Raw genomic sequence first — 24,815 nt, 5'->3', positions numbered from 1 at the left:
GTATAATGGCAAAGGTGGAGCAGACTCCTGGCAACAGTATAATCCCATTTTGTGCCAGCAAAAGATGCTCTTCCCACATGGAGAGACAAACTGTTGCCCTACTGGCAGACAGCCCACAATCAATTCTTGGTTTCCCCTGAAGTTAGAAGCACAGTATGCAAGATAGCACTATATATTTAAATATGTTAGACACAGAGAATTATTTACTATACTAATACTTTGATCTCTAACAGCATGAAAAAAAAAAATAACATCCTAATGCAACTTTATACTGAAATGGAAAAAACCTCCATGCTGAAGTCTTTCAATAATACATACCCTTTTCAGAATACTAGAGTTTTAAATGCTGTGTTGTATCAAAAGCAAACCTCCGTCTGTTCCTATTCGCTTTGAAACATAGCACAAAAGATTGATGCACAAAGAAATATAAACCCCATCTTTTACAGTATATAACCACATGGTTTCTGTAAAAGTGACTCACACAGAACTTAAACAGTTACAAATAGCTCAGAATGACAAATTTTAAATTCTTTTAACCATAACCTGGTTAACATATTTTAGAAGAATAAAGAGACATATTGTCTATATGCTCTACCGCTCTAATTCTAGGCATCATCCAGGCACCTCACTAAGTTTTGTATTCCTTCATGTTATTCACAGACAATGTGTTACTACTTTCATGCACTGCCTTCAAATGTAGGGCCAAAATTTAAAATCACTTTCATATTTGTTGACATTTGTTTTCCTATTGTAAGTTCTCTGTTAGGCTCTACCAGTTATTACTTCACGACCATTTCCACAAAGGGATTAGCACCTGCAGCTAAGAGGGAACCCGAGTGTCAGTTCTAGCCTCATATAAAAAAAGGTCAGAGAATTTCAACCAAAAGCTGATGCCACAAGCCCTCAGTTTCTATCAAGCTACAGAGAGTTTTTAGCGTCACTAAAGGAAATACCAGTTTTATACCTGACAATAATAACTTTCTCTTTTTCACTGTTTCTCAAAAGACTACCTCATAATAACAGTATTATTATTATCGGGACTTCAAAATACATCATTATTGCTACACACATTTAATCCACACTTACACACTGAAGAGAAGCATGACTTGAATCTGCACAGGCAGCCAGGAGTCTACTAACGTGTTATTTGACCACTACTGTAAGGCTAAAATACATTTCCAAAGGCTCCCCGCTTTGAGCCATAAGCAGCAGCAAAAGAAAGACGATCCCAGCCGTGATCAGAAGCTGATCACATTTGCAAAGAGGGGAGAGAGGAAGGAGGAAAAGCCAATACACGTCTCCATCTGACTAACTGGTTTTCAGCCATTCTGCTCCAATTTAAAGTCACTCCCCCAACAAGGTCTGGCACTACAGCAGGAGAACATCTACAAAGACATTTCTCAATCCACTTCTCTTGAGCAACAAAGACTTTACCAATTTGAATTTCAAAGTTCAGAAAAATAAGCTCATACCTTTAGCTAAAATGGATTGACTTATACTGAACTAAACAAAACTATCAATTCTTATTCAAATCTGAAAGGAAGAAACCTTGATTTAAACAATCAATTATACTCAAATTCTGCATATGTACTTTCCAGAAGAAAGGTTAATTCTCCTTAGCTGGAAGTTGATTTGAAACAATGTGCAAGTCCATGCTAAGTTGGACAGCACTTTTTGCTCATCTGTTATCTATTTATAAATCTCATAGATACAGTTCTTTATTTTTATGTTACATAACCTTGTATCTAATGGGAGCCAAAAGATCTTTGAGATATAACGGGCGCAGACTGAAACACAGGATGTTCCATCTGAATATGAGGAGAAACATCCTTCGAGGTGCCAGAGCCCTGGAACAGGCTGCCCAGACAGGTTGTGGAGTCTCCTCCGCTGGAGACATTCAAACCCGCCTGGACACCTTCCTGTGTGATCTGCTCTGGTGAACCTGCTTTAGCAGATGGGTTGGATTGGATGATCTCCAGAGGTCCCTTCCAACCCCAACCACGCTGTGATTCTGTGAGATATATATGTAAGCATATGGACATAGGTCTATCCTCTTATAAACATTAGACAGTATTAAGAGATTATGAGAATATTTCCTTAATAAATTATGAACCACACAGGTCTGAGGAACACAGAAATGAAATTAAAGAATAAATCATTTGAAAGAACTGCCAAAAGTAGTCATAAGGGTAATGAAACGAAGATCTGGCCAAGAACTGTTGTCATAGAAAAGTGACGCCTACAAACTTAAGGTTAGTAAACATGTACATTTCTTCTCCTCTCCTATATTATATTATTTGAAGAGACCATCCTCCTGAGTGCCAACTGAAGACTTTCAATCAAGACTCTGCACAGAAGACAAACTCCTAATTGTGAATGAACTACTCAGAAAAAACCCTGAATTAGCACAGTCTACCACTCTATATAGGAGTACAATATATTTAAGAAATCAACTGTGACTAAGTCTGTATTAGAAGCTCTGGAGAGCAAGAAACATGAAACACTTGCTTTAAAGTAGTTGCAGTATACACACCATATGTCATGTGAAAAGCAGGGAAAACAAAGCAGTTACAAGAGATGAAATGAAGCAAAAGCTCTGAATCTGCGAAGATGACTACACTTTCAAGACCATCTTGAAGAATCAAAACAGTTGCAAACATAAGCATTTTAGGTTTAAGGCATACAAAAAAATGATCATGAAATGTCAGAAATGTAAGTAAATGGATAATTCCCTGAACTGTTTCCCAACTCAAAAATGTTTTTATTGCAATAAAAATATATCTGAACAATTTAAAAAGGACAGCAATCAAAATAATTAATTAGTATAAGAATCTTGACAAATCATTGCCAGATAAAGCTCCCAACCCTCCCAAATACATTTATGCCAAGCAGTCACAAGAATTTGAGATGGGCTTCAAACAGTGTAAGTTTCTTGGGCATCACAAATTTCCATGTATCCTACAGACAAATACACACCCAATACTGATGGTAGCAGGTACAGCCTTAAGACAGCCTAGACAAGAGCCTATGAAGTTTTGAAAGAAAGCTATTTCCCATACCTAGTCTTCTACAGGCAGCCATAATCCATTCCTTCCCCTGAAACTTACTGGGAGGACACTTTTAACACAGCACAGAAGACAACTCCAGCGTCACACATCTTTGTATTATTTTTTTCCTACTTTGCAGCTCTACTCTGGTCAACAATTGCTCTCAGCAGCATTAAGCAGCACTGTCAGATTCACAAATGCAGCTTTGCCTCTCACAAAAGACAGACTGAGGAATTAGGTTGTAAATTACCATGAGAAAAATAATTTCAATCTGAAAGAGGGTGGGGGAAGCAAGTAAAAGGGATATGAAAGCACAGGAAAGCAGAAACTACCTTGTAAGAATTTCTGCTCATTATTGATTCTCGACACCTTCTATTCCCACCTTATTCCCTGCTTGAATACTTTTATCACCTCTCCCCACATACTAGTCAGAAAACCATACTGGAAAACACCATAAATCTCTCAGATCTTTCCATGCAGCTTTGTCTACGGTTGAAACACAGTATGTTCCAGCAGTTTAAGATATATCTGAGTTTCATCTGTTTCTCTATTGCAAGGCTGCACTGCAGTACAAGGAGAACGTTCTGTCACACCAGCCTGTGAAAAGAGACTGGAAACAGTACACGGACTTTGGTAAAACCCGAGTCCTTATGTGGCATTTCATGTTTCATCTTCATAAGATGACAGACAAGAACTACAGAATTTACCATTTGTGGCATTTTCCTGTTACTCTTAAGACATTTTTGCTTGCAACAAAAAAAAGTTTTAACACATCTTCCCAAACTTACACATTCTCATTACTGTATATACACCTTAACCTTGGATATTAACTACTTCTGTCAAGCTCTGAACAACCCAAAGCAAAGAAAGGTTGTAGATTTAAATACGTCTTTCTAAATCTCTTTTCTTTTGTGACATTTTACTTCTTAGCACGTTAGCTACAATTTCTATAACAAAGAAAAACTACAAATCACTCCAGTGAGCCTAAAGGAAAATCCAGACAATACGTTTTCATGGAATGGAATAAAAAGAAACTCAAACTAAAGGATTTAGTCTTTTGAAAGCAAGTTCTCATTAAATGGCTGAAATAAATATCATTCATGACTCTATTGAAGACTTCCAACAGACCTTCTATTACTAGAAGAAAAATAAACAGTTTTCATGTGAGCTATTTCTGTGTGTTTTGTATTGACATACACACTGTAGCTCTTACATGAGATTCAGATATGCCAGATAAGTTGAAAGGGTGTTTTTTTCTTTATTTTAACTCACAAATAAGCTTTAAGAATACATCAGCTCATACAACTATGAAAAACACCAATAATAGCACATATCCATGTTTTTACATAAATATTTAAAATCAAGTTTTAAAGATGAATTAAAGTATTCCTAATAATATATTTCTTAAGATTAAATGTGTAACATAAATGTTTATCAGAAATTAATATATTTAAATAGGACTCTATTGCAATTGATAACGTTTCCTTGGAGCCTGACAACAGCATCAAAAATCCCAAAACTCAAGTAAGTGGAACTCAAATGAACAGCAACGTGAAGAAAGATGAAGGCAGAATTATTTAATCAAGTATAAGTTCCATACTGGATTCTCTCTTGCTGGCTAGAACTATTTGGCATTTTCTAAAGTCACAAAGAAGTCATATGGTTGGGGTTCACTTCTAATGCCTCTTCCCTTCTCCATTCTCCAAGACTTTTGTTACCAGTCAGAATGACACTGATATGGACCAAAGGTCTATAGACAGGCAAGGATTTGAGAAAACAACTGTTATTAGTAATTGCATATTTTATTCTCACCGCGCCGTTTGTTCGAAGTTATTTCTTTACGTACCTAGACACGATGTTTGGTCCAATTACATATGTACAGTAACATTAAAGTGAGTGGCATACGCATCAAGAAATGAAACATCTCTTCTTAACCATCTTAACACAGCCAGCTGTTGCATAACTGTATGAGTGCTTTATTGACTACTGCTAGAGAAAAAATTGATTGTTCTCATAACCTACATAATCTCTCCTTTCCCAGCTTTGTTTTTTATATAAAATGCTATGGGCTCTGCAAGAATAATGTATTTGGAGAGTAGTTGCATTAGATTCTTCCACTACTCAATTTGCCAATTCTTGAGTTGTCACATGGCAACAAAAAATAATTTGGATTATTTGAATAATATGGTCTAAATAAAAACAATATAGTTTAACAGGAGTGGAAGTACAAGTACATTTTATAGCAGGCATTAACTTCAATATACATTAAAAAAAATATTTAGAAAACATTGCAACAATGAGATTTCTTTGTCCTTTTTCTACATATGCAGCATTAACTACTCTGACAACATCTTTCAGATGACCCAGGAGGTATCTTTCAAATGCTCGCTTTTGAAAAAAGAAAACACACACACAAAACTGGGAGAAACCCTCTTAATGCATTTGCCAAACAAACTGCAAATTGCATGTAAACTACCTCACAAAACTTTGCTCAGAAAGAAATGTTCTATATGACCATGAAACAATAGCAGCATCAGTAACACAAGTTTCAAACTAGACTACTGATTATTTTTTATCTGAATCTATATGTTCAGTATTATTTTTTATAATGTTTTTTCCACTCTTTGGCCTCCCTGGTAAAACCACTAAGGCTGATTCCCAGACTGATGATTTCACATAAATACTGTCATACAGCATGTTGTACAGCAAGTACCAAATAGCACTGGGGTGGGTAAGAGAAGAAGACAAGGTAAACAGAGAAGCTTTAATAAACAAGCAGAAAATACCGCAACGGCATGCATGCTAAAAAAAGTAAAACCAATGGCTTTTTGAAGCCAAATGAGCTCACAGCAGAGCCTCACAAACAGCTGTGTCAGCACAACAAATGAACCTTGTGATGGGAACATTTTTAGCTGGCAGTAGCACCAACCACTGTAACTTTGCCCTTACTCTTCAACTCGATGATAAGCTTTTAATACAAGATAGCATTCTTCCAAAAAAGCAAAATAAAATAGTTTTTGAAAATAATAACAAGGGCTGGAGAATAGCATTTTCAGGCAGACATCACTACCTACCTGTAAAATTCTGTTACATGCCACACATTTTCTTTAAACATGAATGAATTGCTTAACAAGTAAATGAAGAAACTGTTGAGGAAATGAAAAGTCAAGCCTGACAAACAACCAAGAAGTCAAATTATGATCTCTATTACAACAAAGATCTTTTGGTCTCAATAAAATTAATTTCAAAAAATTTTGTGCCATTTCATGCCTAATTCCACATGGATCTACCTTGGCTAAGCACTCAAAACTACGTATTTCACCACATAGAGTTCAGTGATCATGTTTAGACAATTTGACTACACTTAAATACTTATTTTTTTAGCAAGTCTCTTCAGGTCAAGTCCGTGCTTTTGAAAAATGGCAAATAATTCTAGCCAGGGGAAGAGAATCCAGTGATAATCAGCATTATTAGAGAAAACAAAACCAATATGAACACCATCACTAAGCAAATTTCTGGGATAATTGAACATCCCTTGACATAGCTATATAATTTGAGCAGCTCTACTGTTCGCATTAACCTAACTTAATGCATTTTATTGCATGACTGCTAAAAGTAAGATACACTTCAGTGATATCCAGCATTCCCTTCTCATTCATAGTAGGAATGGAAGCCGTCATTAAACATCTTAAAAGCACCTGACAGTAAAGCTGGTCAAATAAATGCATATGACGTTCTTTGCCCTCTGCTGCTCCACTGAAGTAACATGGTTGTAACTACACTAACAGATCCTTTGCCAGTAAAAAAGAGCTCTGCCAATGCAAATTACCTCTGAAAAATGCAAATTATGTCACATGTATATGGTATCAAGTTTTATAAATATGGACTACATTGTAATGGTTATACTGGAAATAAGTCATTTGGGGAGAAAAACTGTGGTGTCTATGGGTAGGTCTTTTAGATAGATTCTGTATCCAAAACAAAGAGAAAGTGTTTAGCAAATCTTATCTAAGATAAAAGCATCTAACAAAACAAAACAAATCAAAATCTATTTGCTTACCCAACACATTCTACAGCATTCCAGTTTATTCAATTTATGCACTCTGACCTGTAATACAATTCCAACCACATATGAAAGAAAACAGATACACAAAGATGACAATAATGAAACAGCATACCATTCATCAATATAAGAAACAAACATTTATTGTATTTATTGACATACAGCTGCTGCAATTGACAAAGTTGTAGGAGAAGCTTCTATCAAAAAGGAGCCATCAGAAATAAAACTAAATAGTATCCCTTCATATAAACCACCTGGGGTACAGGTACATTTTATTATTTAATATACTTGAAATACATCACATAAGGCACTGGAAACAAACTTTAGTTTGCTGGCAGTGCTGACGTAAAAAATAAGTACCCATAGAGTTAGTCTGACAAGAAAAAAGGCTTCACAGAAAAAGTTTATCACAAATATAAGTCAAAAAAAGCAAACGCACAGATTGCTACACTTTGCTCTGTATGAAATCAAGTATTACAAGCACAAAAGAAAACGGAAATACTCATGGCAAGAGCGATGGGCTCTAAGGGGTGCCGTGTTAAGTCAAACCACACATCGCCCTCTCTCCAAAGATGATTAATGCCACACACCCATGAGAATACCAGGAAAAACAGGACTGCAGATGTCCTTCCCAGGTAATGTCCTGTTGGCTACCACAAATCAAGAATTTTATTATTCCAAAGCAGGATTTAGCATCGAGACCATCCAATTTGAAAGCCACAGAGGAAACATCCTTCCATCAACATCCCAAGTTGCTCACTTCAGATCAGATACCAAAGGGACCTCACTGCCATGTTGTATCAGCAAAGACCAGCTTCATCCAACACTGATCAAAGTCTCAATCTAGACTCGTGTGATATATTTATAAAGGATAAAACCGATTCTGTGAGCTAGTTCGGGAAAAAGTCTTGCATGTTTTCCTGACAAAACCAGAGCTTTCAGACTTCTGTCCACAGCAATCAGGAATTACTTATTTCTTGTTATAATTTGTATCAAAACAGTGTAAGCAATCTTCACCTTAAACATCATTTTACTTTAAAGTCTTCCAGAGGCACGGCTAAAGACCTTTTAATAGTTAAGTTCCATTATTTATACCTGTAAGTGGGAATTCATATTAACTGAATTAAAATACAGGCAACACACAAACTCCAGTTAACAGTTATGGACCTTTTAGTTCCAAATTTATTACTTAAAATACAGCACATAAAGTATCTTGAGCAGTAAAATGCAGTATGTCTCAGAGAGGGGAAAAAAAAGACCACACTTCCCAGTTCTTTAAAGGCTACGACATTTTGATCGATAAACTGTAGGGGCAATTTACTGGTTTATACTACTGAACCATATACTCACTTTTCAGAATGAGTGAGATCTGTCGCTGCAACTGTTAAGGTTTATGTAATTTTCAACTTCAAAATAAAACAAAAAAACCCCACCACAAACATGAAATATACCACTATATCGTTGTTTACTAAAGCCAGACTGCCTGTTCTGGTGGTGATTATTACTATCCCTAACAGCTACATGAATCTTTGAAACAAGATGTCTGTGTTAAATATGTAAACTATTCTCTTCACATACACACAAAAAAATGAAAAATTGGGGGCTTGCTTATAAAAAGAGCACAAACACAGTTAATATTGTTATTAGGATTTCTACTGTTAAATTGTTTACAAAAATTAGACTCACACAAACAGTTGAGAGGATGGTCAAGAGGTTGGAAATTTTAAGTTTTCTTTAAGTATGCAAACTCTAAAAATTTCAAAAGAGTGAAACAGGCAACCGCTTCTGCACCTAAGTCCACATTACTGAAAAACTAGCTGTTATGTTGAGCTAGCAAATCTTGATAGCGAAGCCCAAAGTTCACTCCTGTTTTGGAAAACCTTTGCCTGGCATTGCCTTAATACTGTTTTTCAATTACTCAAATGAGCTTATTCAAAACTGCACATTCTGGAGCCTGTGAAAACACTAATCCATCCTGAAGGAATTCCTAAGATTGAAAAAGTGTATCAGCTCAGTTTAGTGATGTTTGAACAGCAGCACACTCGAGCAATCGACCAATTGCTCCCCGTGTGCTTCTGCAACCCAGGAAAGCTGGGGCTGCGTTATACCCATCTGCCTCCTGATGTTTCCTAGCCAAAGCTGGCACCAGTTTGGACTTCATCACCACATTGCACCCTCACACAGCCCCTCTAACAGCCAAGTGCTTTGTATTACTTGAAACCAAGAAGCCAAGGTACTGGAAGAAGTCCTTACTATAGGGCTCCAGCTTCCCATTTCTGCTCAGACACTCCAGCAGCAAGATGCTCCCCGGCTGCTCCCTCTGACACCTTCCCTCGCATTCCCCAGGCCCAAAATGGAGCTAACCCAGCAGAAAGCTTCTTTTGCTGCCCATTTAACTCCATGACTCAATCCACCAGAAGACCAGGTGAAGACGAGATCCACAGCAAGAGACATAGCAGCAATGCAGCGGTTGGCAGAGCACCCTTAGCCTGGGGCCTGCGCAGCCTGAGGTGAACCAAGCCTGAGGAAGACCAGATGAAACTACACACTAACAAATTACAAGCTAACAACTCAACTGCACATTTTCTGCTGAAGCAATTGCTCAAATTCACTGCAATTCATTGTAAAGAACAGCAGCACTCCAGAAAATATATAGCTCAGAAGTCTACAGTCGAAGCATTTTTTTTTATTACTATATTAGGTGTTTGTTTCATCATTTTAATTTTGTTCATGTAATCAAAACAAGCATTTAGTTAAATCTTCCCCTGAAGACTTTCACATAGTTCAAGGGAAAAACAATTTCTCTTGTCATGTTGCGAGGTTCTTTTAATAGGAGCCACTGCAAAACAGAGATAGGAAGGCGGGAATCACAGTGCGTCACAGCGGGAAACATCAAGATGGTGACAAACATCAAAAAATAAAGGGAAGAGCTTTCTTGAACTAGTAACATGTCTATTTTAGAAAACGAAGCTATTTTAACTGAAAAGCTAAAGAAGGTATATTTAGTCATCTCATCCTATTTAGTTCAGAGAAACTACCTTCTCTTCCATTACCAGCCAGCAGTGATTATTCTAACATAACACAATAGAGCAAGGATATCAACTACAGATTACATACCTGTAGATAACAAAGCACGCTAAAAACTAATAAATGCCAGTTGACATCACTTGTTTGTTGAGAAACAGGCAGTTACCAATTACTAACAGAATGAGAGTTTGCTTGTTTAATGATTATGCTGATTTACTGAACTTTTATTAGACAGATATACAGGCAGTATTGATGAGTTCCATAAGGGATTATAAAGTATGCCTGAATTGTTTCAAAACAAACTAAACCAGAACATATTGTACACAATTTCAAGGAATCTGAAATCCTCATAGCGAATGAATCCTCAGGATGAGCTTTCTGAAAAAGGCACAAGTTTTCTGAAGTGCACGGACAGAAAAACCTACTGCTACAGCAGAAAACTTCACATCTATGTGCGTGGGAACTTAACACCCAGGAGTCTGACCCTCTTGGTCACGGGTGAAGAACGTGCCCACATGGCACTCAAGTGTCAGCTCTTTATAAACCCTTACAGAGGCACAGGATGAATTGGGCTTGTGTTAACATCCCTCTGCTCTAACACGGAGAGACTGAGAAACTGTGTCTGAGATGATACACCAGCTCCACTGAGCTCCCCGGGGCACAGGTCAAAGGACGCAGATTAGGGACTGTGAAGAATGTGATACGTTGCATTTTCCACACAACCACCTGTTGTACCTTTTTTGTTGTTGTTAGTAATAAATTCTAACTTATCCACAGGGATCATGTAGTAAAAGATTGTTCGTCTGCAGATTTAGGGCAATGCAGCATGGTCCTGAGAAGAAAAAACAGCTATCAAACCTTCAACTCACAATTTCTCTTCGCTTGTGTTGGGGCTGCATCTAATTTCTTTTTATCTCTTAAGAATTTTAAGTTCCTAAATTAAGGTGGCAATAGAAATTGGTTTTTCACTCAAGAATCACTACAATAAATATCTGACAATTTGTGATCATTTATTCTTATACAATTTAAATGATAAACAATATTACTTTCTCCTTCAAATTCCAGGTCTTGCCAAAGGAGTTTTATTTCAATAATATTGTAGAAGTGAACAGTAACTGATATCAAATAAACACCTATCAAATACTCTCTGTATGATATGGCCATATAAGCCATGTTTCTGCTTTTTAAGGAGAAAACACAGTCAGACACAAGAGACTGCAGCAGGGTGCACTTGTAGTCAGAGGGTCTGACATGTATATGTAATACAGGACAGTTCAAAGTACCAATACCCTGCAGAAACCATTTAGAAAAAGAACAGTTTCTGCCCCAACCTGAACAGCCTACTCTGAATGTCAAAATTAACCTGGGAGAGTGAATGATTTAATTAAAGAAATAAGCCTACTGGATAGGACAAGGGGTAATGGCTTTAAACTGGAAGAGGGTAGATTTAGATTAGATATAAGAATTCTTCCCCACAAGGGTGGTGAGGCACCAGAACAGGCTGCCCAGAGAAGCTGTAGATGCCGCGTCCCTGGAATTGTTCAGGGCCAGGTTGGATGGGGCTTTGGGCAACCTGGTCTAGTGGAAGGTGTCCCTGCCCATGGCAGGGGGCTTGGAGCTAAATGATCATTAAGGTCCCTTCCCACCCAAACCATTCTATGATCTATGACTCTATGATCTGACCCCAAAGTAAAGTCACAAATCAAACTCCCTTACTCTTCCCCGATTTCCTCACTGAAGCAGCTGAACCTTCCCAAAACTCACTTACTAGCTGAACTGTCCACTTGGCAGGGCAACTGAATCTAAAAATTATGTGCCTCTATTTGAGCCTTTTAAGATTAAAACTCAAATGCCACCATGACTCTGGGGACCGAACATTTCATTCACTCTGTACTACCTCAAAATTAATTCATTAATAAATATGTAAAATATTCATGAGGATTTACCTCTTCCACCTCTAAACAAACATTTCCTGCCACTAAAAAATAAATTTAACTGTAATGACATATTAATCAATATTCTATTTGGAAACATATAATGATACTTCAACATCCCTCTTTATTTTTGATTCAGCATTTTCTTTCCTGTCTCAATGGTGGAATCCCTCAGGTAAGAAAGAGGAATGTCAGGAGTGCGTCCATCAGTCTGAAGTGGCTCAATGCTGTCGAGGCTTTCTTTGCTTTATTTATCTCTTTCATTAAAACCCGCTTTCTAAATCTTTCCACAGTGGTTCTAACACGAAACGGTATAATTTTGCTGCGCTTTAACAAATGCCACAGAAGCAGAAAAGGACTCGAGAAGATATCACCAAACTCATTTACAATTCTGAAACTTAGATTTACAAAGCCATGTAGATTGGATTAAAAAAAATGCAAAAGTATCTATTCAGGAACCTTTCCCTTTCACCTGAGTTACAGCAACATGCACATGAAATCTCAAAGTTTTAGAAGCATCTCAGTTAGATCTTGGATATTTCACGGTATTGCAGATAAAATGGTAAAGATTATTTAAAGCCTTGCCAGTCTCTAAGTGTACTCTGGGCAGAAGTGGGGCTGAAAGCCTTGAACTATTATTTTAACAAAACCATAATGCTTCCCTTAATAGTTCTCCTGAATGTTCTTGCTAGCTGTCTACCATAGGAAACCTTTTTGCTTCAAGGGTTCCCAAATTTCTCCCCCAACTCTTCTGTCCCACTCTGTTACTTTGATTTTATCTTGTACTCCTTCTTGTCCTTCTATAATCAGTCTGATTGCAAACTGATTGATCCCAAGCTTAACCTCTGCACTCCCCTAGAAATGACGCAATGCGGTGTGATGTTCCTACACTGCAGAACTCATTTGGGTCTTTAGCTCAAGACAAAAAACAAAACAAAACACACAATTCTGTTCCAATGTGTCTTTAAATCACATCTATAAACTCAGTTTTCTGATTTATCCTTCTGTTTACTTCTCATGCAAGGAAACAGAGACAAGAATGAACTTGAAGTAAGTCCTTCGCTCACGGCAGATTTAAAGTCTCCAATAATGATTATACTTTATAGACTTATTTACAGCTTGCTTACACACAGCGATTTTGACAGCTATTCTGCAAATACACTCTCCCACCCACTAAGCTCCATTGTAAACTACCAGGAGCATGCACAGGGTCAGACTTGAGCTCCTTCTGTCATCCTTACTCTCCTTATGTCAGAAAACCAGAATCTGAGGCCACATCCCTGTGCACCGTAAGGAGATTCTAGCACCTACCATCTGGGTGATCTCTCCAGGTGGCTGCAGTCATGGTTTTGTGAGGACTGCAGTCCTCAAAAGTCAAAGAAGAGATGGTGGAAGGAACGTCACCTTGGACAGTCAGACCCTGACCTCACGACTCCGTTTCCCCTGCCTTGCCAGACTATTTTTCAGCAGTTGTTCCAGTCAGGCTGCTACAGACGGACCTCCAAATGAAGCAGGACTTAGCCAAACCTCTGACCACCTGCACCTCCACCCAGGCCACTACTTACACGCAAACACCAAAACAGAAATTGCTGCAAATTAAGTGACAGCACATTCTTGACACTGGCAAGGTCTGATGCGTTCTGCTTAGCATGTAAGGGCTGCCTGAGCAGAGCTGAGTGTACTCAAATCCTACTACAATTCCCCTGAGCAGTAAATCATTAGTGACCTCTGAAAACCCAGCTGAAACATGGCAGGCTCCTTATTCTGTGAGATGACATGAAGACTTCCTGGTTTCAACACCACACCTAAAGTCACATAACAAACGAGAGGTCAACAGAACAAAGTAGTCCTGCCTAAGGACAGAGCTGCCAGTCCACTCAGAGGGACAAACAATTCTGCACCAGGTGGGCAACAAACTCTCCTTGCTTACTTCAGAAAACATTTGCAAAACATTCTTTAACCAAACTTCAGCAGAATCAAATAGTATTAAAAATACCTATTGTACATCCACATCTGTCCAAGAAACAACATGCCTACAGAAACTTCATATTTCTAGAATCAATTTTCAGAGCCTTTGCCCAGGTAAAGGAAACAAGAACGTTAATTCACAGATTCAATTTCTGCTTTTGTCAACGTCCTAGCAATCAGTACCACTGCTTTGCATTAGTAATTAATTTTAGTCAAATTATGTTCATTTTGCTTATTTAAAACTTCAAAGCTTTAGGAAAAGCTTACTTTCCTGACCTAAAAAAGTAAAGGCTTTGAAGTATCTGATGAAAATAAACTCACTACCATACACAAGTGCATAATCAGTTTCAGAAAATACCATAATACATTCCCTGCCTTTGCCAATGAAAGAAGATTGCTGGCGATATGTACCACACTTTCAAAAAGTGAAACAAGCTATCTTCTCCACATAAATCAGAAATATTCTTTTATTTTAAATATCTGGAGGGGAAATTTAATATTTTTGTTCTCCGAAAGTGTTTTACATTCCTAATTTTTTTAGAAGATTAAAATTATACTTTTATGCAACTATGAACAAATGCTTTGAATATTAAATATAACCAGGAAAAAATAATTCTAAAACTATTTTACTACCCACCATGATATACAGAGTATGCTTTTGGGAGTATGCCCACTATCCATTTTTTGTACACTTGACCCTAATTAAGCTTCCTGAGCTGTTAGGAAACACAAAGCATCGCCAATGGGTTGATCAGAAAAGTTATGGAATTCCTGACTCAAGTAATCATATCTACCAAGGAAGCATTTCATGCATACCATACCCTGGAAAAATACTTTTTTGAAGTGTTAGGAGTCCCTGATCATTTAAGAAAAACACCAATAAAATGCCAGTTTAGATGGTTTGAGCTCCATTTCTCATCACAGAAAAGCAAACATGAAACATAATCACGTTTTTTTGTTCCAGCTCTTTAATACTTGAAGTCAAATCATGACAATTTCTATGCTACCTAATTATGTCATCACAGAAGATGATAACTTTGAGTGCTAAGCAGCATAACACTCCAAGCAATAAAGATGCAAATGCCCACAGCAGTAAAATAAAGACATATACAAAAGTATATACAGAAACAGTTCTACCACATGCATAAGTCAGACCTGCTTTACCAAAGCAGTGCAGAATGGACTGCAATACTTCCTATCTTGGAAGCATGAAAAAAATTATTGGTATACAATTTTTGTTTAAATCTGAATACTTCATACCTTTTATTGTTAATACATCTTGTTTTCAAGTAGGCTATCTGACTTAGGCTGACATAAAGCAAACTCAAAGGTACAAACACACAAGAGGAAGAAAACCTTCCCAGCAGCTTGAGCAGACTGGAGAGAAAACAGACACTGCCACAGTCATTGATGAAGCTGTGTCTTTAAGAGGAAGCCAGAAGTTATGAACAATTTTCCTTCCTTTGCAGGTCATTTCATTATTAATATTTCTGCATTATTCACACTGGAAATTCACCCTGCTGCTATTGTCAAATCTCAAAGCAAGCCTAGGACACAACAAGCAGCATTATCTCTTCATCATCAATGACTCACCTTAAAAGTAGATTTCTGCATTTCTAACACCACTGATCAAATATTCCAGGCAAATAAAAGTCATCCCTAAAACAAAGTTCTCTGATTTCTTTCCTGGAAACATAGGCACGTTCACCGCCTGTGCTTGGCCATTTGGAATGATTGAGACTTGCAGACACGTGGAAGCTGGGTGTACAATGAGAGCTAATCAGCAAGGAAAGAGAGTAGGGGAGAGAAATCCTTCATCAGAAACACATTCTTTGAGTAGCTCTTTAAAACCACTGCCTACCTGCCAGCTGATAACACTCATCAGGCACTAAGTGACAGATGCCACCAGCAAAGCCAAAGCCAACCCCAAATAGTTGCTCATAAGAAGTAAAAAAGTAATGAACAAAGAGTTCAGTTGCTGGCAGAAATCCAGCCTGGAACCAGCCAGAAACCCTCCAGCCAACCTTCCACACAACACTCCCCAGTGCTGCTCCCAGCCCTGGGCTCCTGTGACAAACACCCAGCGAGACATCCCATCCACACCTCAAACCTCCCACTGCTACAGGAATGCTCTGAAAAAAACCCCTAGACAATATGATGGATGGTTTTTCACCATATCTCTGCTACTAGACCTTCAAAGGAATAAGATGTATTACTGAGGTCAGAGACTTAAAGACATGTATTTTGCTTTTTAATCATAAAATCTCATTTTATTTCACTATTAACAAATGCTACCACTTTGGTGCAGGATGAAACATCTTTGCATCAGTGAAAGAAAACACTGAAAAAACGACCAGACATCATAATCCATGATCTGTAACAGATTGTGAGACTGCAAAGAACTCAAAACTCCTCACTTCCCCATCTGACAGACGGACACCCCTGCCATGTTTTTGTCACCTTGGATAGACTATCAGGCAGCTATAAGATTTTGAAAATGGACTGACCAAAATAACCTCTCCATTAGCAGTGCACAGAGAGGTAATAACTGAGAAAACATAGAAAAACTCCCAAATAGACAGGTTGTGCATCAGGGTTTTTTCTCCCTTTGGCTGATGCCTGATGAAGTGATCTGTGCAGCTCCTAAAACCCAAACATATAATAGTCATAATATAGATCACAGGTAAACTAAATATAGCCTTAAAAAAACCCTGGTCAGTGTGTGCACGGTTCTGAATGACACTGATAATCTGATTAAAACATGTGGCCTGACTGCACAGAGGGAGGAAGGAAAAGGGCTTTAATCAAATGGAACAGAACTTCCAAGCCCAAAGGATGATGGCATCACTTCACCGATTAAGGAAATTGGGAATATTCTCAGCCTTGTTCCTAGTACCTTATTACAGCCCATGTTGTATCTGTCAAAATAAACAAATGCACTGCTCTTCCCTCAACTACAAAGCCAGTCATCTCACCAGAAAAGGCCATCAGGTCAGCCAAGCATTTGTCCATGATAAATCCAGGTTGCCCCAGTCTTCACATCTCCAACCAGTTCTTCCTTGTTTGTACACATGAGGTAGTGTTCCAGTAGTGTCCCCCCTTATCGGCTCCTCGCATCTGCATTAGGAAATCAGCAATGCTCTCCAGAAATGTGCTAGATTACTTGATTACTTGTGCCCCGCTGCACTGTCACTCCAGCAGATACTGGAATGAATGAAGTCCCTTATGAAGACCAGGGCCTGCTAACATGAGGCTTCTTCCAGTTGTCTGAAGCTTCATCTGGTTCTTGCTGATCAGGCTGTCTGTAGCAGAAACGTACAATAACACTGACAATGACACTGCTCTGCCCAGTAATCCTGACCCATAGGATCCCTCTCAGCTGGGTCACCACCCCTCCCTAGATGGAGCTCTGTGCATTCCAGGTGCTCTTTCACAGAACGGTTCACATCATTTTTAAAGCAAGCTCTACATATCGCTTCCTCTATTCCTGAAATTTATGGCAATACTTTAGACTATTTTAATCGAAGCCATTTAACTGAAAAACAAATCCAGACTGAACTCTGCATGAAAGAATTCAATTAAATAGATTCACTGTCTCCAATGTGTTTGGAATGGCAGAGTTTAAGATAGCAAATTTAAGGGAAAATAAATTTCTCATGCCATCTTCAGAGCTTAAAAAGCTAAGCAAGTAATCTGCTGACAATAAAAAGTTTTCTGTTGTTTTTAATAGCCCTTTCATCTATAATGTTCATAAATATCTGTGTCTTTTTACCTTTACTTACCATTTTTATCTATCATTTGCAAATTCACTTTTTTCCCATAACTGGAATTTCCCAGACACTTTTATGGCAATATTGTGCATGAGCAACTTTGGTGTTTTTCTTCTTCCAAGGGACTAAATGCTTTCTTGGCTGCCACTAAATTAACAGATGTCAAATTAAACTGTTCTTTTGTCCATGGATCCCCTCAGAGGAAGATCTCAAAAGAATGATGAAGTGTTCCACTGGTAATTTGTGCCTGGTTTTTAATTTGCAGCTTCACATTTTTTAGTCCAGCGTCTTGGATAAGCAGAAAAACCTACCAAACATGATCAAAAATTTCCCTTAATTCTTCATTCCTGACAACTACAAAACTTTGCATCTCACAAAGAATTTAGGTGGACAAGAGTTAGACATTGAAGTTAAAGTAACTACAGTAAAAGCAATTCTCTCTCCTTCTGGCACAAATTGAGACCATTGCTCATTACTTCTATTCCTAAGAGTCTATCTATGCCTGTAATACCTTGCCATTTTTCCTCTTTCCCAGTCATTGTTCCCATGAGCTTGCTTACTGCTCCAGAAGCATTCTAAATGCACACTGTATTAATGGGTGTTTAACGTTGCTGCTACCGATGCTCTCAAAATATCTATCCATTTTCAGACAAATAAAGCTCTTTCATTTACACTTTAATCATTAACAAAATAACCCTTTCATTCCAAACTGAATTACTGCCCACCAAATCCTGGAGGGCAGCACTTTGCCTGTTCTGCCTTGCTCAAGACAAAAAACCAAGTTTATTAACTTAAAATGCCGAGGCACTTTATACAGAGTCACATCTTCAGAGACGCAGAGAGCACGCTGCAAAGCTGCAACATTTATAATGCCTCTTGCACAAACTAATTTAACTGATAAGGGCACGCACATGATCTTTGCTCCTTCACTTGTAAACAACACAAATCTATACCTTTTTATTATGAAAAGCAGAAAACTAAAACCCAAATCATTAATTATACAAAGATACAAATTATAGAGGCAAATTTAAACTACTTTGCTGTCTAGGGCCAATCAACAAAGCACTACCGCACAAATTAAAGACAAACTGGGTGGACTGAATCAGATCTGCCACCAAGAAGTGCCCGTGTGCAAGGTAAATAAACTCAAAAGAATGATCATGTATCAGTGACAAAATATTTTAAAAGTGCTTTTCTTAAATGAAACAGTTTTTGAGTAAAATAGCACAATCCACATTCATGTCCAATGAGAACAGTGCAGAGACATTTATTACTTTGGATTCTAAGCTTATATGCTATCAGATTAACACATAAACAAAACAAAATATAATTCAAATTTGGTACACAGACTCTTGTAGTTTAGGAAACATGTAAGCAAGAAAAAGACCAGCAGAAAAAGACCAGACAGAGCCCAGGAACAAAAATGCTCATGGGTTAATCTGTTTAACAAACCAGCACGTTTTAAACAAAGAAGCAAACTCAAAAAGCAAAACTCAAAAACTTTTGTTTACTGAGTACATTTTGTGCTACCAGTATAAAGCTTTAACTGAGGATTTTTAAAAGTGTTCCAACAAGTAAGTGTAAATACTTGCTGGTTTTCAATTCCTTCACAGTCACCATTTATCCACTACTTGCATTTTCATACCTACTCCTGCTGTGTTATCTAGTTAAAATAAGATCAACAGCCAGCTGTTAATGACAGAACAATGTTTAATTACCAGTTCCAAAGTCACTCTCATAATCAGTTGCACAGATAACACGATTTCTATGTCCTGTGTTTTATTAAAATGCTACAAAGGAAGGAAGAGATGAGTATTCAGCTAACTGATTCACAGATGGCTAGAAATTGTCTTTCTCAGCAGAGAGCATTAAAGAAGGAAATTTTCTGAAGAAAATCCTTAGGGTGTATGCTCAGAGCTGCAGATTATAGTCTCAAACATGCACAGAAAGATTGGCCTGCCCAAGGCAATAATGAGCCGAGCTGCCTGCCACAGGTGTGGTCAACAGCACCAACAAAATCTATCAATTCGGGTTAAGTAATCCTGGAACTGTACCTGTGAGAGAGTCCCCAAAATGGGAGAGGGAGAAACATATTTCTAAGCACTAAAGGAACACATATCCAATTTTTGCTGAAAATGAACCTTCCTAACAAGAAAAGGGAAAATACAGTGGAGAAACAATCTACTTTCACAAAACAACCAAACCCCAAGTGTCTCTGAACACTCATCTCACCTTTCTGTATCCCCAAAAAAATCTCAACATCTTCACACATTGTTCACAGTGTCCTTGCTGGCAGTCACCAGCCAGAAAGACCAAATGGAAGCTTAAAAATAAATAAAACTGCCACATGCACTGACAATGTTACAGAGAAAAACAGGAGGAAACAAAAAACTACACAGATACCTGTAAATAAAGCACTAGTTTGTCTATTGACACTTCTCACTAGTACCTCAGGAGGCAGATTAATGAAAAAATACTTGTTTTTATAGCAAAAAAAAAACTTCAATGGATTCTAAATATATGCAAGCAAGATAAAGAGTCTCTTTGGGTAAACTGGTTGGGAGTTCAGACAGAGAGCTGGGAGGAAGGCTTTACTTATTCACTGCCAGGATTAAGACCACAGGTGTCCCAGCTAATTCTCAACCTAATGTCATATTCATGAAGGCTGTCTCTTCATATCTAATTAGCTCTATCCCCTGATTACACCTACACTAGGTACAAAGAAAGGTAAACAAATACAAACTGCAGCTTTTCTACTTCAAGACAAAGCTGCAAATATCTGTGCCAGAGCCAGATTGCTCCCAAGGTAGAAGTCTCACCATGTTAAAACTACCTGAAAAATAATTTAAAGAAAAAAAAAAAAATACAGTCTTAAGTTATATTAACATTTTCATTTCCTTGTTTCACCTCCAAAAAGAATTTGAAAACCCTGTGTTTAATGGAACTGCCAAAGAGGAGTGGGCTAAACATCTGCTCCACTTGGGCATTTCAGTTTTGTCTACAGAAAACTGTTTGTGAAAGTCTGTAGGCTCATGTATTGCCCACCTCTAAATGTAAAACCTTAAAAATTATAGTAAAACTATCCACCAGGAAAAGTCAACTAGGGAAACAGTTCAAACCTTCAAGAAGCTTTCAAGAACTTAACATGGATCCAAAAAAAAAGTAATACTTTATTATTGAAGTAGATTCTGAAGTCATTAATCTAAAGTTATTTTCAGTAATGTTTTCTGTTGCATAGAAGATCATAAAAGTCACAGCTGATAACTTCTTAACTAATACAGAACTTTTTCTGGTCAGCATCAGCAAGACTTTACAGATACTCAAGTCTATGAACTGAAGGCATCTGCAGTGAGCAACCTTGTACAGTTTCCTATTTTTAACATATATGGCATTCAGCTGATTTTATAACAGGAATCTTATTTAATTCCATCTCTCCCTCCCCACTTCCAAATTTCATGCATGTTGAAAAAAATAAAGTGTTAGGGCAGGACTGAGGACCATTAGGAAGGCCAGGGCAGGGTTGCGTAACGCATCAGCCAATCTACTCACTGTATTAGAAAACAGGAGAGTTACCTTAAGCTATTTTTTTTTCTTTTTATGATTCTGATTTAATTATTCCTTATTTATATTCATCGCTGAAATCCACTGCATCTGAAGCTATTTTGAAAACACAGCATTCTCCCAAAAGGCCCAGTCCAACTCCCATTCAAATAAACTGCCTTCAATGGAGCCTATTTGTTGCCAGCCAACAAGATTGAATTCTGCTGCAGAGTGGTCCCTGGAGCGTTTGTCACAGCTCTTTACAAATATTGTTCCAGTAAGAGCAGGTCTAAATACGCTTGTCCACATGCACTGCAGACAACTAAAAATCTACCTTTTATCTTCTTGAAACACTTGGTCAGATTTAAACTCTAAAAGCACAAAGAGTGGAATCTATCAAGAATACAAAAAGAGTAAAAAAATGCTTAACAGTTATAAAAAGGTAAGAGCCACAGGGAAAGCAGACGGATGATAAAATATTTTCTTGTGAGAGGATCAAATGCCATTTATTCCACCCTTAAAATGAAGTTACACAGAAAAAAGTTTGTGTGTAGATTATAATGACAGTATACAACCAAACTTCTCAAAAAACTGCTTCAACACAGCTGTGAACAACATTAAGTTTTGAAATAATCAGAAGTTTTGCAACAGATAGAAAGCATACAAACACCACTCCAAAAATAAGTCATGAAGGCTATAAGGAAAGATTTTAAATCTCCCCAAGTACCTACTCACGCAGGGTTAAGCAAAACAACAAAGTTTAAGATTGATGTTCCTTGATTATATCTTTACCATATGAAAGACCCTTATCTGTGAAAAGAGCAATGTAACAGGCTTTGAGGGCAAGTTTTGTTGGTTTATGGTAAACAAATAAATACATAATAGTAACAATGTAACTTCTGGTCTGAGCTAAGCAGTGAAATATACGAATGAGAAAAACTCCTTCCATGGACAGACCCTCTTAGTCCCAAATGTTTTATTCTAGTTTGTAGCACAGAAATCCAGGCCCTGGGTGATGAATTTAATTGTAGTTTAAAGTTTGAGACAGTGAAAGATCAGGAGATTATCTAGACGGAAGTTCTATAATGTAACACTGCAAAAATTATGACCTTTCTACAGGAAAGTGGTTTACTTTGAAATTAAGAACTTGATTGGTTGTTATACAGGATTGATGTGGTTCTTGAAAATAACCTACTTGGAAAGCACAGATCTTGGGAGATGCTCTCACTATCTGTCAGAGTTCAGAAAGATAAGAGTGTGATTTATGATACAGGTTCAATATCTCAAATTTTATAAGTAACACACACAAAATATTTTTTTTTTTTAAAAATCTTTTTGGAAAAGTTGGCCACCTTATAATCCCAAGAAAACTTTGAGAATCTGAGCTGATATCCAGTGATTTCAGCAAGGTAATTTACAGGATCAGTCTGCGCTTTGCGAGATGACAGAATAGAGCATGAACTCCTAACTTTCACCTCTACCTCAAATCCCCACTGCAGGGCCAGACAAACACAGGGCTTGAAACCGAGCTCAACCAAAGCACCTTCGTCACCTCACTCCAAAGTGACTCTGTCCAGACAGTGCTACATACTCAAGCCCTACAGAAACCCTCCATATTGGAGCCCTGCGGAAACAGGAGGGATGCACCCAAAAAGAGAGGTTACCTCCGAGTTCCTCACTGTAGGATCGGAGTCACCTAAGTCATGATGGCAGGAACACATCTTCAACTATGGAACGCATGCGCACCAAACACTGTTGGGACTGACAGGATTGTATATCAACACAAATTGGTTTAAATATGTATGTACGTGGACAAATGTATGTTCGTACACATTTATATATGTATATATACACACACATCAACAGTCCCTCTCCTTGTCTGTGTGTATACATGAAATGGACATGCACTAAACCAATTAACCAATTTCACCAAACTGCCAAATACTACATCCACCATTACAAAAGGAAAGTTGGGCACAAAAGATTTCAGATTTAAAACCAAGCCAACTAAATTCCTCCAGGTTAAAATATAAGTCACACTAAAGCACGTGCACAATGCAAGTTCCATCCAGCACCAACAACACGCGGTACCTGACAGCTGTCCCGCACACCAGCAGTCACGGGCACCCCCACCCATGACACCTGCAGAGCAGAACCAGCCAGAACAACGCTTTGTTTGCTGCAGAGGCTTTTGCTTCTAGGAAAATGTTTATGCTCAGAAGCACAGACCAAAGTAGATTCCCATGCACCTGCTGAACTAATAAAAAAACAAAGTAAAGAGGCTGGTTGCCAAAGGCACCAGAGTGGTCTAAAATATACAGATCTCATTTTACCTTCAGCATTTCTGCTGTCAAGGTGAATAAAGAACTCCCACTACACCTCAAGAGCACCTTTCAATGAGGCCCATCGACTCTTTCCCATCACACTCGTGAGATTCAAGACCACGGGGAAGCCAGAGCTACAACCAGCTCCAGGTGAGGCAGCCGGCCTGACCGCAGCCACCTGCACAAAGCCAAAGCCAACCGATGCTGCCACCCAGAACCTATTTCGATAAACTATATTACTTCACTGCTATTAAAATGATTGAAAGTACTTTTAGTTTTAGGGGCAGGGAAGCTTTCAGAGCTGGTGCTTCAGGTCACGCCGTGGTGGGTCGAGCCCTGAGCCGGCGGGACCGCTGAGCGGGGCCGCAGCGCCGGTACCAGAGCCGGACCCGAGCCCGGCCCGCCTGGTCTGTTCATTTCTACCGCCAGGAGCGCAGGGGGCTCCGGGCTGAACGCATCCTCCGGGCGCGCAGAGCCGAGCGGCGGCCCGGGCTCCGGCAAGGCAGAAACGTTTTCCTGCCGTCCCGCTGCGAGCGACGGGCGCGTACAGGGGGAGGCTGCGAGGGGGAGCCCCGCCGGCCGCGGGGGAAAGGCGGCTTCAGGGGGCGGAAAGCGCCGGGGACGGGGAGCGGGACGGCTCCTGAAAGGAGGCTGCCTACAGCGCCAGGTGCTCGGGCCCGCTGCCCTCCCCCAGCGCCTGGGCCGCAAGCAGGGATGCGGCGGCCGGGGCCGGGCTCACTCACCGGGAAGCTGCCCCGAAGGCGGGCGGATCGCAGGGCCAGGTCCCGCAGCACAGCCCCCGCCTGCCCCGCTAGCGCGGCCGCCATCTTAGCCGCTCCGCGTGCCCTGCCGGCGGCCGCTGTCCCCGCCCTGCCCCGCTCCCCGGGCGGAAGCGCAGCGCGGCCCCGCCGCGCCCACCCCACCGGAGGAGAGGAGCGGGGACGGGCGTGGGCCCCTAGGGGTCCCCGGGACGGCATTTTGGGGCAGGTGTTGGCTGTGTGACGGACGGGAGAGTCTGGCGCCGACCACCGCTCCGAGCAGCGCTGCGTGTGGGCCGGTGCGGGTGGTCCGAGCAGGACGGGCTGTGTGGGGACCGGCGTGCGCAGGGGCTGGGCGCTGCGAGGTGAAATGCACATCGGTGT

The 24,815-nt window shown here is 39.3% G+C and overlaps 1 protein-coding gene across 1 annotated transcript in view; it reads right to left on the bottom strand.

The window, feature by feature from the left end:
* Positions 1 to 24,557, bottom strand: part of SUCLG2 (succinate-CoA ligase GDP-forming subunit beta) — a 125,610-nt gene extending 101,053 nt beyond the window's left edge. Inside the window, exon 1 of the mRNA XM_082059731.1 lies at positions 24,417 to 24,557. Within this exon, the coding sequence (XP_081915857.1) occupies positions 24,417 to 24,500 (84 nt within the window). The 5' untranslated portion in view covers positions 24,501 to 24,557. The remainder of the gene's footprint in view (positions 1 to 24,416) is intronic.
* Positions 24,558 to 24,815: the final 258 nt, after the last annotated feature.

This window comes from Streptopelia decaocto (assembly GCF_964273445.1).
Source record: "Streptopelia decaocto genome assembly, chromosome: 8".
Classification (NCBI taxonomy): domain Eukaryota; kingdom Metazoa; phylum Chordata; class Aves; order Columbiformes; family Columbidae; genus Streptopelia; species Streptopelia decaocto.
This window is presented reverse-complemented; position numbering and strand designations above follow the sequence as displayed.